The sequence below is a fragment of the Mastigoproctus giganteus genome, chromosome 6 (assembly GCF_048544385.1).
Source record: "Mastigoproctus giganteus isolate SK-2022 chromosome 6, ASM4854438v1, whole genome shotgun sequence".
Taxonomy (NCBI): domain Eukaryota; kingdom Metazoa; phylum Arthropoda; class Arachnida; order Uropygi; family Thelyphonidae; genus Mastigoproctus; species Mastigoproctus giganteus.
The window spans coordinates 95,733,667-95,748,606 of NC_143580.1; the positions used below are offsets into that span (position 1 = coordinate 95,733,667).

The 14,940-nt window shown below is 37.1% G+C and overlaps 1 protein-coding gene across 1 annotated transcript in view; it reads right to left on the reverse strand.

Annotated features, from left to right (window-relative positions):
• Nucleotides 1-14,940, reverse strand: part of LOC150084467 (uncharacterized) — a 199,009-nt gene that overhangs the window by 19,329 nt on the left and 164,740 nt on the right. The window contains exon 10 of the mRNA XM_090376248.1: nt 7,388-7,443. Coding sequence (XP_090232374.1) covers nt 7,388-7,443 — 56 coding nt within the window. The remainder of the gene's footprint in view (nt 1-7,387; nt 7,444-14,940) is intronic.

Here is a 14,940-nt window from a genome sequence, read left to right on the forward strand (position 1 = left end):
ATGTAATTATATAAAAAAACATAATTGATGACAACGATATGAGAGCAAATAAATAAGAATACATAAAACTCTGCTTTCAGATAAATGCACACAATACATAAAAACCCTAGCCCTTGTAGATAATGTCAAATGGGGAGAAAATAAGACGACTACATCAAGATTTAGAATTACTGAGAATAGAAAGAGAAAAATTATTTAATGTAAATCAAGAACTGAAAAGAAAGCAGTTACATAAGGATAATACTGATTTGAAATTTATAAGAATGAAAAGAAATACAGACTTAGAAAATTAAATGCTGAAATTAGGTTGCTAAAAGAAGAAATCTTTGATATAGAAGAAATGGAAAAACCTTTCTTAAATTAAACATATATGTATTTTCCTTTATTAAAAGTGGATGAAATACAAATTAGTTTTAAGATTCTAAAACCAATACCAGGTTGTTTAAGATTATATTCAGATATACCTTTTATCCTTATGAAATTGCATTAACCAAGTTAAATATGTATTATTTGTGGTTTAATGTAAGTAATCAATATAATAATAATCACGTCAAGTATTTTGATAATCATAAATAGAAATTAATAATGTTTACTAATGACATTTATGAATTAGATTTCTTTAATGACTATTTAAAACTTCATGTTGAGTCAGAAAAACCACCTATTATTTTTGACAGTAATTTATATTGGGGGGAGACAAAGACCAATAGATTGACAGTAGCCACTGGCAGAGGTGAAAGAGATTCTTGCACTGCTTCTATTAGAATGAGCAGAAGCCTGAAAAACAAGATGCATGGTATTTCAGAGCCTGCTGGGAGCCATTGCGGTACAAGTAAACACATGGGTTGTGTTAGGGTAGCTAAGAATAGAAACAGGTGCAGGTATACTTGCGTGTACACCAATGCTAGGAGTTTAGTAAATAAATTTGATGAATTTGAGGTATTGCTCAAAACATCAAAGGCAGATATTGTTGGGATATCAGAGACGTGGTGTCACACAGATATAAGGGATGCAGAAATGCAATTTGGGGAGTACAACGTCTACAGAAAGGATAGACAGGATAGGAAGGGGGGAGGGCTTATGCTATTAGTTAAGAAACACATAAAAACCAAGGAAGTGAAGCCAGTCGACATCGCTGGACAGTGCAGTGTTGAGTCAGTTTGGTGTGACATAAGCATTGGGAGATCAAAATTGAGAGTAGGAGTGTGCTATAGGCCTAATGACTCTGATGAGTATAATAAGGAACTGTACAGGGAAATAGAGTGGGCCAGTAAATCAGAGAGTCTTATAATGGGAGATTTTAATTTCCCAGATATTGACTGGAATTTGGGGGCTGGTTACTCACACACTAGCAGGGCTTTTGTGGATTTATTGGATGATTGTTTTCTACATCAGCATGTTCGGGAGGCAACTAGAGGGAGTAATACTCTTGATTTGATTATCAGCAGTGATTCTTCATGCATTAAGAATCTGCAGATAAATGAACCACTAGGTGGCAGTGATCACAGTGTGCTGAAGTGGGATTTACTGAAAGAGGTAACTACCATTAGGGGTAAAGGGAAGGGTTATTGCTTCCGTAAAGGCGACTACGATGGACTGAGACAGTATTTAAATTCTATACAGTGGGACCAACTGATGATGTTACCAACAGCAAATTCAAAATGGGAAGCATTCAAAGAACTTATCTTGGAAGCTACTAGGCTTTACATACCAACTAAGAAATATTGTTCAAGGTTTAGGCCAAAATGGATGTCAGATGAACTAATGAGGCATATGGCAGAGAAGAAAAATGCATGGGATACTTACAAATTAACACATGACACAGAAGCCTATGATAGATACAAGTTGATATGCAACCAAGTTACAAAGGAGGTTAGGCAGGCGAAGGCAGATTACGAGAAATCCTTGGCAGGGATGCAAAGAAAAACAGCAAAGAGTTCTTTACTTATGTAAACTCTAGAAGGAAGGGGATGAATCAGATTGGTCCACTTGATATTGATGGGTCAACTGTTGATGATCCTGCTCAGGTAGCTAACAAACTAAATGAATATTTTGCATCGACATTCACACATGAGGAGTTATTCAGCAAGGGGAATGCCAGAGGTGTATTCAACTCTAGCAGTAAGCTACAGAATCTTGAAATAACTGGGAGTAAAGTGGAGGAGAAACTGTTGAAGATAAACACAAGAAAGGCACCCGGGGTGGATGGGATCTATCCAGTTATATTAAAGGAGGCAGCAAAGGAAGTAAGCAAACCCTTAGCCATAATTATGAGAGCTTCCTTGGACTCAGGGGAGGTACCCATAGACTGGAAATGTGCAAATGTGACCCCAATTCACAAAGGAGGATCAAAGGCTGACACAAGTAATTATAGACCTGTGAGCTTAACTTCTGTTCCAGGAAAATTAATGGAGGCACTGGTTAAAGAAGCACTGCAGGATCATTTAGACAAGACTTCAGTTATAGCTCAGACACAGCATGGTTTTGTTAAGGGGAAGTCTTGCCTCACCAACTTGATTGGATACTATGATGCAGTCACAAAAGAACTGGATGCAGGGAATAACTTTGATATTATATACTTGGATCTTAGAAAGGCTTTTGATACTGTTGCACATGGAAGACTGCTACACAAATTGGAGCAGTGTGACATTGGAGGCAAATTGCTGCTATGGATAAAGGGGTGGTTGAGGGGGAGAAGACAGAGAGTGGTAATCAATGGACACTGCTCATCGTGGACTAATGTTATTAGTGGAGTCCCTCAGGGCTCAGTGTTGGGTCCATTATTGTTTTCTGTATTTATAAATGATATTGATGATGGTATATCAAGCTTAATGTCCAAGTTTGCAGATGATACAAAGGTTGGCAGGGTTGTCAAGGACACTACTGACACTATGCTGCTGCAACAGGATCTGGAAAGGTTGAGCAGATGGGCTGAGAGGTGGCAAATGAAGTTTAACATTGACAAATGTAAAGTACTACACATGGGAAAAAGCAACCCCAGAGCAACGTATCAACTCTGTGGTACTACACTGACAGTGGTAGAGAATGAAAGGGACTTGGGGGTGATTGTGCAGGCAGATATGAAGTTCTCTGAGCAGTGCAGACGGGCAGCAAGAGTAGCTCATGGAGTATTGTCAATGATATACAGGAATTTTTCCAGCAGGGATAAGGAGGTGATTATTCCATTGTATAAGGCAATGGTCAGGCCACACCTAGAGTACTGTATACAGGTCTGGAGGCCTCATTTCAAGAAGGATGTAGAGCTGCTGGAACGAGTACAGAGAAGGGCAACAAGATTAGTGAATGGAACAAAGGGGTGCTCTTACGAAGAAAGGCTTAAGTTTTGCAAATTACAGTGTCTGGAGACTAGGCACCAGCGAGGTGATCTGATAGAGGTGTATAAAGCCTTGAATGGTTTAAGCATGCTCAATGCTGATGGGATTCTTCCTCTAGCTCAGAAAAATCACCTGAGAGGGCATAAATTCAAATTGAGGAAAGACAGATGTAGGATAGACGTGCGGAAATTTGCCTTTAGCCAGCGGGTGGTTGGTTGGTGGAACAGACTGCCATCCCTTGTGGTGGAGCTTGATAGCCTAAATAAGTTTAAGGCTCAGCTGGACAGGTATTTTGAACGAACAGAGGGGTGAAGTGGAAGTGGGTTTTTTTTTTTTTGGCTGATGCTGCATAAGCTTGCTTTCTTGCATCAAATGCCTCTACTAATGCTAATATGCAGGGATATTCATATTTAAATTAGAAGAAGATTATGAAATTGACTTTTCAGAATGAAAGTTATATATTGTGTTAGTGTTTGAACAAAGGATATATAAAGATAGAATGAATGAAGGTAAGTAGGTCCCTAATAGTACTTTCAGAGTAGATAAAATATTAGTACATTGTTCGGTTAAAAAAAGGAACTAATGATAATGCATTCAATCTGATGTAATATATAACTTTAAACCTACAAGCTATCCATTTGCTGTTATAATTGAAAAAATATAACCCACCAGCATATTTCCCTCTAAATAAAAGAACATTTAATGAAATAGCTATTTCACTAACAGATGAATACATTTTAACATCAGTAAACACTCAGATTATGTAACATCAAATCTATTGAAGCTTTATTTCAGTGGAAATTAACAAAAAAAAAAATGAAAATTATTGATTATACTGTTTAATTTTATCTGAAAAAGAAGGGAAGTTACAATTATCGGGTAAAAAGGTAGTGATTATTTAATTGAAGAAAATAATTTATAATTAAATGAAAATTCCTGAAGCTTATCCTTTTAAATCTAATACTGTAAAATCAGATAAAGTATCTAGAGATCTTACTCTCTCTGAACAGCTGGCTAGACAATTTTAGGATTATCTCAATTGGAATATTACAAAATAATATTCAACATGCATGATTTTGATTAAAAAATATAGTTTTTAAAAAAATTGACAAAGGTTTTATAGAAAGATTTCATGAAAAGATTAACTGGAATCTAATATCTAAACATCAAGCTATATCTTTGAAAAGTTTATTAAAGAACATGCAGATAAGTTTCAAATATTATCTGAGGAATTTATTCAGGAATTCAAAGAGAAATTAAACAGGAAAAATTAACTCAATTTCAAACAGTTAATAATACAGTAAACCCCCGCGAATAGCAGGGGTTACGTTACTGAGAAATGCCGCGAATACCGAAAACGCGAATACTGAGTTATGGCTCCCATAGTAATAAAGGGGTTCTGTTCCAAAGTATGAAATATATAAGAAAAACTAGTCTAAAATTGTCTATGTATGTATTATATGTACCTTCATAATATGACTATGTACATAGACAGTACATAGTGAAATGCAAGCGTATGGCATCGAAATGAAAATAAGAAACAATTTAATATTAAATGTAATATTTATTAGAAATTTCAAACAGCGTCTTTGCTGTTATTTCAGCGTCAAACAGCTTCAAACAGCGTCTTTGCTAGCAAAAAAAACTTGTCCCGCCAGTGCTATCACCAGTTTCACTAAAGTATTGATAAAGGAGTTTTGCTTTTTCACGAATGATGAGTGAACTTAATGGAATTTTATTTTGAGTTCGGTCTTCTATCCACAGATTTAAAGCCTTTTCCATTTTTTCTAATTTAACATCACGAGTTACAGAGCAAATTTTTGAAACAATTAGCGTGTTTTCACGGACACTACGGCGGATTTTTTCTTCCGATTTCTTGATTGATTGTACTGTTGACTCATTGATTTTATAATGTTTTGCCACCGAGAAGATGTCATCACCTTCTTTGATCTTTTCACATTTCCCTTGTTTATTTGTAGCCATATTTTTGTATGGGTTAGAAAGAACTTGTCCACAATAAAGTCACTTTCTTCCATTAACACACTTGAAAAAGTCTGTTTTACACTGCAAAACAGTAGATTTATCACTTTTGTAAGCATTTCAATTTATAAATTGATAAATTTATTCAATTTATAAGCATAGAAATTAAAAGCAAACCAAACGACGAAACCTTCCATGACAAGCGCATAACACAAACTGAACAGGGATTAGCGAGAAACATCCACACTCGCGATTTTGCCACTCCTCTTCCCCCCACCCACTAAGCGCTGTTTTGACCGGGAAAGATAAATTTTAGCCACGCCCATGTTTTTTATGGCGGAAAATGTTCACGGTGCTTTAAAATTCACATTTTTTAGGTTTCATTTTATATTAAATCAGCAACCGCGAAACCGCGAATAGCGGGGGTTTACTGTACTTTTAACTGATAACTTTAATAACTGATTTAAGAATAGACTTTGAATATAATGTAAATAAATTTAAAACTATTAAAAGCGATACACGTATCTCATAGCAGATGTATATGATGAAGAAAGAAATTTACATGCCAGAAATGTCAGAATTTTAGTAAAATTTTATCTGATATCCATATAAAAAATTTAAATTTAAAAGATGATTTAAAATTAATTTACCATGGATTACAAAATAATATTGCTCTCACGAAGAAAGGCTTAAGTTTTGCAAATTACAGTGTCTGGAGACTAGGCACCTGCAAGGTGATCTGATTGAGGTGTATGGTTTGAGCATGCTCAATGCTGATGGGATTCTTCCTCTTGCTCAGAATAAATGCCCGACAGGGCATAAATTCAAATTGAGGAAAGACAGTTGTAGGACAGATGTGCAGCAGTTTGCCTTTAGCCAGCAGGTGGTTGATTGCTGGAATAAACTTCCATCTGTAGTTGTAGAAGTTGATAGCTTAAATAGATTCAAGGCAGAACTAGACAAACATTTGGAGCGAGTGGATGGGTGAAATTAGATTTTATTTTTTTATTTTTTTTATTTTGGCTGATACTATATAAGCTTGCTTTCTTGCATCATGTGCTTTTGCTAATGCTGAGCATGAATGATTTTGATTATAGAAAACAGTTTAAAAAATTTTAAAAAGAAATAAATTTATTAAAAAGGAGACTTTTTAGTAACTTTTTGCTTAAACCTACGTTATTTCTTGAAAAATATACTTATGTATATTTTTTTAAGTTTATTTTCTAATTATTTTAGAAAAATGAACAATTTTAAGGGAAGAGAGGGTGATTTTTTTGCATTTGTAAAATGTTGTCCCAGGATCACCATTTTTTATACTACTATCAAGCATGCATCAAATATCCACGGATAATGGAACCACTAGGTGGCAGTGACTATTATCACTGCCACCTAGTGGTTCCATTATCCATTAGGTGGCAGATCATACAATGCTAGATGGCAGTGATTATCATCATTGCCACCTAGTGGTGTGGAATTTACTTAAAGATACATATTGTCAATGGTAAAGGGAAGGGATTTTGCTTTAGTGAAGGTGATTTAGTTTTCATATACTTTTCAGGGGATGAAATAATGATGTTAAAATCTACAAATTTTAAATAAAAAGCATTCAGGAAAATAATTACTGAAGCTACTAAACTTTTTTATGCTAACAATGGGATATTATCAAGGTTTGGATATAAATGGATGTCAGATGAACTGATGAGATTACTGGCAGGAAAGAAAAAATCCGTGGAATGATTATAAATAAATTATCAGGGGATACAGAAACCACATTAAACAAACTAATCTGTCTACAATAAAGACACTAATGAGTTAGGCAAGTAGAAGCCTCCTTAATATTATTAAAACTATTTCGTAAACTCTTAAAGAAAAAAATGTGAGTACGACACTTTTTAATGATCTGCTGACACCTGACTATGTTAGAGTTCTATCAACAGAATGTGGGATATGTGACACTATTAGCACCATATATTGCATCACATATGATGGTACTGAGTATCATACAATAGTCATTTTTAAATTCAATTTATGGTATAATACAGTGTACATACACGTTACTTGCAAATACTCACTTTTCATGTGTTCCAAAGAACCTAACATCAACATTTCCATCAATAACTCTGACAGCCTATAAAACAAGAAGCAGAAATTTAATTAGCTAGCAGTTAAAGAAAACCATGAAAATGAAAAAAAGACTTCGTTACAACTTAATTCCATGAAATTTGCACATTTATATATTTCTCGGTAGTTAATTAAATAAGGGTATTGCAAGAGGTAAATCTTTTTTTATAAGATTTAATATTTTTTCAGCTTTTATCAGTTTTTTTAGTTAACTATTACTATTATACACTCAGTGATCACTGAATTGTGACCATCCATAATGGACTATGTGCACAGCACACAGTATAAAAAGCTTGGGGGGATACAGGGACTAATAGGCCACCACTGGCAGAGGTGAAAGTGATTCTTGCACTGCTTCTATGGGAATGAAAAGCAGCCTGGAAAACAAGATGCAGGGTATTTCAGACTCCCAGGTGTCATTGCAGTACAAGTAAACACATGGGTTATGTTAGGGTAGCTAAGAATAGAAACAGGTGCATGTATACTTGTGTATACACCAATGCTAGGAGTTTGGTATATAAATTTGATGAATTTGAGGTATTGCTCAAAACATCAAAGGCAGATATTGTTGGGATATCAGAGAAGTGGTGTCACACAGATATAAAGAATGCAGAACTGGAATTTGGGGAGTTCAATGTGTACAGGAAAGATAAACAGGATAGGAAGGGAGGAGGGGATATGCTATTAGTTAAGAAACACATAAAATCCAAGGAAGTGAAGCCAGTCAACATCGCTGGACAGTGCAGTGTCGAGACAGTTTGGTGTGACATAAGCATTGGGAGATCAAAATTGAGGATAGAAGTGTGTTATAGGCCTAATGACTCTGATGAGTATAAATAACAAACTGCACAGGGAAATAGTGGGCCAGTAAATCAGAGAGTCTTATAATGGGGGGATTTTAATTTCCCAGATATTGACTGGAATTTTTGGGTTAGTCACTCAAACACTAGCAAGGCTTTTGTGGATTTATTGGATGATTGTTTTCTACATCAGCATGTTCGGGAGGCAACTAGAGGGAGTAATACTCTTGATCTGATTATCAGTAGTGATTCTTCATGCATTAAGAATCTGCAGATAAAGGAACCAGTAGGCGGCAGTGATCACAGTGTGCTGAAGTGGGATTTACTCAAAGAGGTAACTACTATCATGGGTAAAGGGAAGGGTTTTTGCTTTCATAAAAGCGACTATGGTGGTCTGAGACAGTATTTAATTTCTATATGGTGAGACCAACTGATGTTACCAACAGCAAATTCAAAATGGGAAGCATTCAAAGAACTTATCTTGAAAGCTACTAGGCTTTACATACCAACTAAGAAATATTGTTCAAGGGTTAGGCCTAAATGGATGTCAAATGAATTAATGAGACATATAGCAGAGAAGAAAAATGCATGGGATACATATAAATTAATGGAGTTATTTAGGGAGAGGAATGCTGGAGGTAAATCGAACTCTGGCAATGAGCTAGATGATTTTGTAATAACTGAGAGGAAAGTGAAGAAGAAATTGTTGAAGATAAACATAAAAAAGGCACCCGGGGTGGATGGGATCTATCCAGTTAAATTAGAGGAGGCAGCAAAGGAAGTAAGCAAACCTTTAGCCATAATTATGAGAGCTTCTTTGGACTCAGGCAGGTACCCATGGACTGGAGATGTGCAAATCTGACCCAAATTCACAAAGGAGGATCAAAGGGCAACACAAGTAATTATAGAACTGTTAGTTTCACTTCTGTTCCAGGAAAATTAATGGATACATTGGTAAAAGAAGCACTGCAGGATCATCTAGACAAGACTACAGCAATAATTCAGACAGCATGGTTTTGTTAAGGAAAAGTCTTGCCTGACCAAGTTGATTGGATACTATGATGGGGTCACAAAGGAACTGGATGCAGGGAATAACTTTGATATCATATATTTGGATCTTAGAAAGGCTTTTGATACAGTTGCACATGGAAAACTGCTGAACAAATTGGAGCAGTGTGGCATTGGAGACAAACTGCTGCTATAGATAAAAGGATGGTTGAGTGGGAGAAGACAGAGTGGTAATCAATGATCACTGCTCATCATGGAATAATGTTACCAGTGGAATCAGTGTTGGGTCCATTGTTGTTTTCTGTATTTATGAATGATATTGATGATGGTATATCAAGCTTAATGTCCAAGTTTGCAGACAATAAGGATGGCAGGGTTTTTAAGGACAGTAATGACAGTACGCTGCTGCAACAGGATCTATAAAAGTTGAGCAGATGGGCTGAGAGGCAGCAAATGAAGTTTAACATTGACAAATGTAAAGTATACTACATATGGGAAGCAGTAACGTATCAACTCTGTGGTACCACACTGACAGTGGTAGAGAAAGAAAAGGACCTGGGGGTAATTGTGCAGGCAGATATGAAGTTTTCTGAGCAGTGCAGACAGTCTGCAAGAGTAGCTCATGGTGTCTTGTCAATGAATTTTTCTAGCAGGGATAAGGAGGTGATTATCCCCTTGTATAAGGCAATCGTTAGGCTACACCTTGAGTACTGTATACAGGTCTGGAGACCCCATTTTAAGAAGGATGTAGAGCTGTTGGAACGAGTACAGAGAAGGGCAACAAGATTAGTGAATGGAACAAAGGGTTGGTCTTACGAAGAAAGGCTTAAGTTTTGCCAATTACAGTGTCTGGAGACTAGACACCTGCAAGGTGATCTGACTGAGGTGTATAAAGCCTTGAATGGTTTGAGCATGCTCAATGCTGATGGGATTCTTCCTCTTGCTCAGTATAATCACCAGAGAGGGCATAAATTCAAATTGAGGAAACACAGATGTAAGATAGATGTGCGGAAGTTTGCTTTTAGCCAGCGGGTAGTTGATTGATGGAACAGACTTCCATCCTTTGTTGTGGAAGTTGTAGCCTAAATAAATTTAAGGCTGGGCTGGATAGGTATTTGGAACGAACGAAGGGGTGAGATGGGAGAGGTTTTTTTTTGTTTTTTTTTTTTTTTTTGCTGATGCTGCATAAGCTTGCTTTCTTGCATCATGTCCCAATGCTAATGGTAAACAGCTTCATACAGTAGAGCAGTGGTAATTTGCATCTGGTTGTGAAGTCAATGTGACAAAGTCGCAGTTACGGGATGAAGTAAATATATCACAGAGTTTAAACAGGACATGTTTGTGGGAGCTCATATGTTAAGTGTTTCCATATTGGAAACGGTGTACAAAGAATGGTGTCAAAATGACATCTTGCCGACAGAAATGTAAAGGATTATGCAATGTGGATGTTCATGGTAAGTGAAGGGTGCAGCGCATTGCACGAGCTCAAAGGCAGATTGCTGTGCAACAGCTGACACCACAATACAATATGGGGAATGCAAGAACAATATCCCAAATGACAATGCATTGCACACTCAGACATGTGGAGTTCTACAACAGACAAATCCAAGAGATACCCTCTCCTCACTATTGATCATCATTAATGGTGAATGCTGTTCAATGTGTATGTGCTTTTTCAGACCACAGGATATAAACCATTTGCCGATGTGTCATCTAGTGATGATTTGTTAGTTTGTTGTAGTGTTTTGTTGTGTTGAGTTACCAGCATCTGGTGACTTGGCATCCAGGTGCAAGAACTGCCAGGCCAGTTCCCCTCTAATCCACAAAGAGGCACATTAGATCCCTCTTCTACTTCTAGCTCATGCTGCCTAGTCCCCGGAGCCAGGTCTAGGGAAGCCTGGAAGATCATAGAAAGGAGAGGGAAAACTGCAAGGCGAAGTTGGAGATAGGGATATAGGGAAGTGGTAGTAGTGAGTGAGATTGAGATGGAAGGTGAAGTATAGCCGGTGGCATTTATTCTAAGAACAGTATAGTAGACAAACTTAATTCAACTGAAGATTCTTTTCTTTACACCCGATGTAAAGAGTACCAAATGTCAAGTTAGAATTTGTTGCATTATGAGAAAAATTTGAGGAACTAAAGAAGTGAGTGATTGCCCTGGAAAAAAAAATAACTGGGAACTCATCACAGACTCAAGTATCTCGTGAACTGCCAAGTGATGCAACCCCGATTGAGGTCCCAGAAAAGAACAGTCAAGTGCATACTGCTCTGGTTGAGGTGGTTTAGCTTTATTGAAAGAATCTATTGTCAGGAAAATGGGTAACAATTTCATAATAAAGACATGTGGATCAGAACCAGGATGTGTTTGTTGGGAGCAACAACTGATAATGTTACCAAAGGAAAGAGCATTATTTATTATTCATGTGGGTACTAACAATATTAAATGAACCCAACATGACAAATATAGAACACCATGCTGAAAAAACTAACATGGCAACAACCACAACCAGGTTCATTATCTAATTGGCAGTGCTCCATGCTTCTGAAATTTCGGCATCTGCAGCACTTAAAGAATGTGTACCCTTGTATGCAAGAAGGATGTTCAATGTAAACACACCCTTGGCTTGGAAAAGGTTAGTGAAATCCAAGCCAAGGAATGTAATGGAAATACAAATATTGTGGTCAAATATTTGTATTGTTGCAATCATACTTCCTGCAGTAGTAACTGCAGAAAGTATGATTATAACATCATACTAAGGAAGTATGATTGTGCTGATACAGCCTCTATGTCACAACCATACCATTCTATAAACATACTTCCTCAGTATGATTGCAACATTACAAATATTTGACGATGACATTTGCATTTCCATTACATTCCATTGTTAGGTGTCAATGTAGATGTTTTCACATTAAAAATGCTGCAGGTTAGGTCAGAATGTGTATGTATCTGCAATTCTGCCCATGACGTGGCAGGAGGGATTATATGCTGTAAGCACTGTGGATTAACTCAAGATTTGAGCAAATCTGCAAGGCTCTTGGGGGGGGGGGGGATTATAAGCGTGGCCTGTACTTTTATCTGATGATATGGCTCAAAGTAAAGCTTGCACTAACCTCAAGAATTCCTGTTTGTTGCTGCAACAACTGATGTTGGCAAGATGTTCTGAGGGTAGCAAAGTTTCAAATGATTGGGACCATGCTGAAAAAATGCCATGAATTAGGTCAGATTATGTATGTGTCTGCATTTCAGCTGGACACAATAGGAGGGTTTATATGCTTGAAAGCCTTGTGGATTAACTCAAAACTAAAGGGAATCTGGAGAACTCTAGGTGGGAAATTTTATCAATGTTGTCTACACTTATAGGTAGAAAGAATTTATTTTACAAAGATGTTATTCATTTAAACAAAGGTGGTGCAAAGATTTTTGTCACTATCATCGAGGATAACTTAAAGCAGTGTTTCTCAACCTTTTCATTGCAGTGGCACACTTTTAAAGATGCGAAAATTCTGTGGTACACTTTTAAAGGTGCTAAAATTTTTCGGCACCCTGCACACTACCATACTCATATATTCATAAATGGGAAGTTTTTTTCTGTTGGGTATATTTAATAATACACTTATTATTTGTGTAGTGTAGGTGAACAAATATAGTACTAGGAGTCAAAACATGACGTCACATTGACTGCCAGAAGGCACTAAGATCGGCACAGCATAAATAAATGAATTTTTCATTTTAATCAATTTTTATTATAAAACTTGGATTTTTTTATTGGCATTTTCTGCAGCACAATAGAAGCATACTCGCGGCACACTAATGTGCTACAGCACACAGGTTGAGAAACACTGCCTTAAGGGTTTAGGGAAACTGCTAGTTAGGGGAGAAGAGTAATATATATCTGCATTTACCTTCAGAGGAACTGCTACTTGGGGGGGGGAGAAGGGTAATATAGAACTACATTTATCTGATGATATGGCTCAAAGATATGGGTCAAAGTAATGCTTGCATTCACCTCAAGGATTCTTGTTTGTTGCCACAACAACCATGTTGGCAAGATGTTCTGTATGTAGCAACATTTCAAACAAGTGGGATGATAAAGAATGTCTGAATGTCTGCTCGTCAGCAGACATTCTATTTCATGTCTGCTGACGAGGCTACTAGGAGACGGTCGTGTTCAAAGCCGCTAAGTGGATTTTTCTTATTTATTGATTTGAAATTATTGTTTTCTAAAACTTTTGATTTAAATTTAGTAGTATAACATTATTTTGTGATTTTCTGATTAATTTGGTGTATTTATTCTTTACTCAGCCTTGTAATTGCATAAAAGTATCGGTAAGGGTATCCACGTGTTTGCAACTCCGCTGAACGAGAAGTTCTTTAGCCATATTTAGCCGCTTGATTGAATATTTTTTACATTGAATTATTTCTGTAAGTAGCATATAGACCTAGTAAGGATCGTTAGTTTATTCTGAACTGAGACAGCGAGATTTGAAAGTTAATTAATACTTAAGTGTCTGTAGATATAAAGTTCGTAAGTTCCCGCCTTTGTGATACGATAGTTATATACCGTACTAGATAGCGTTAGTTGAACTTCGTTAGCAGTTAAATTGTACTTTTAAATAAATACATATAACGACTTAGATTACAAACGTAACAATTATATTTAACATAATTAAAAACATAACATAATTAATTATAATTAATTAATAAATTAATAGAATCATGACTCAGACCAGAGCAGCAAAGCAAAAAGGCTCAAGCTAATGGAAGTGCTGTGGCTCAGAGCAGAACTGAGGGGGGCAGTTGTCCTCTGACTTACAGCCTTAAATAATGCACTGTTTGCTTGATGTTTGCAGAGCAATCGGGTACGGGACATGATACTGCCATGGGGGATGTCTTTGTGTGTGCGCGATGCAAGGAGTGTATCGATATCAGGCAACAACTCAGCGTTCTTGTGGGCCTATATGAGAGCTTGAAGGACAGGGTGAATGCCCTCGAAGAAACTAAATTGAGGGGCCCATCAAGCTCTCAGCTGCCCACATCAACGCCAGAGCTTGCACTTGGGCATCACGTGACACAGAGGCAACCCCCAAGGCAGAATTTGCTGGTACCGAAGGAACTAGTAGTTGTTGGTGACTATTGTCAGGGAAATAGGGAACATGCTTTGTAAAAAGGATAGGTGGAACAGGACCAGGGTATGTCTGCCAGGGGCAAAGGTTGATGACATTGTAGAGCGAATATCATCTTTTAAGGGAACAAAAGGAGATATAGTTGTACACGTTGGCACTAATGATATTAAGAGTAGGAGACCGGCAGAATTACTTAACAAGTACAGGTCACTGTTGAACAAAAGCCGAGAATTAGGCTTGAATTTGAAAGTATCTGCAATTCTGCCCAGACACGATAGGAGGGAGTATATGATGAGAGCCTTGTCGATCAATTCGGCCCTGGAAAGATTGTGCAAGGCTCAAGGGGTAGAATTTTTTTTCAGCCTGGACTGTACTTGTTAACAGGAGAGATTGCTTCTACAGGGATGGGATACACTTAAATAGAAAGGGTGCAAGAATATTTGCTGATGCTATCGAGGCAGTGTTAGGTGGGTCGGAAAACTGCTAGCTTGGGGGGAGACAAAGACCAATAGATTGACAGTAGCCACTGGCAGAGGTGAAAGAGATTCTTGCACTGCTTCTATTAGAAT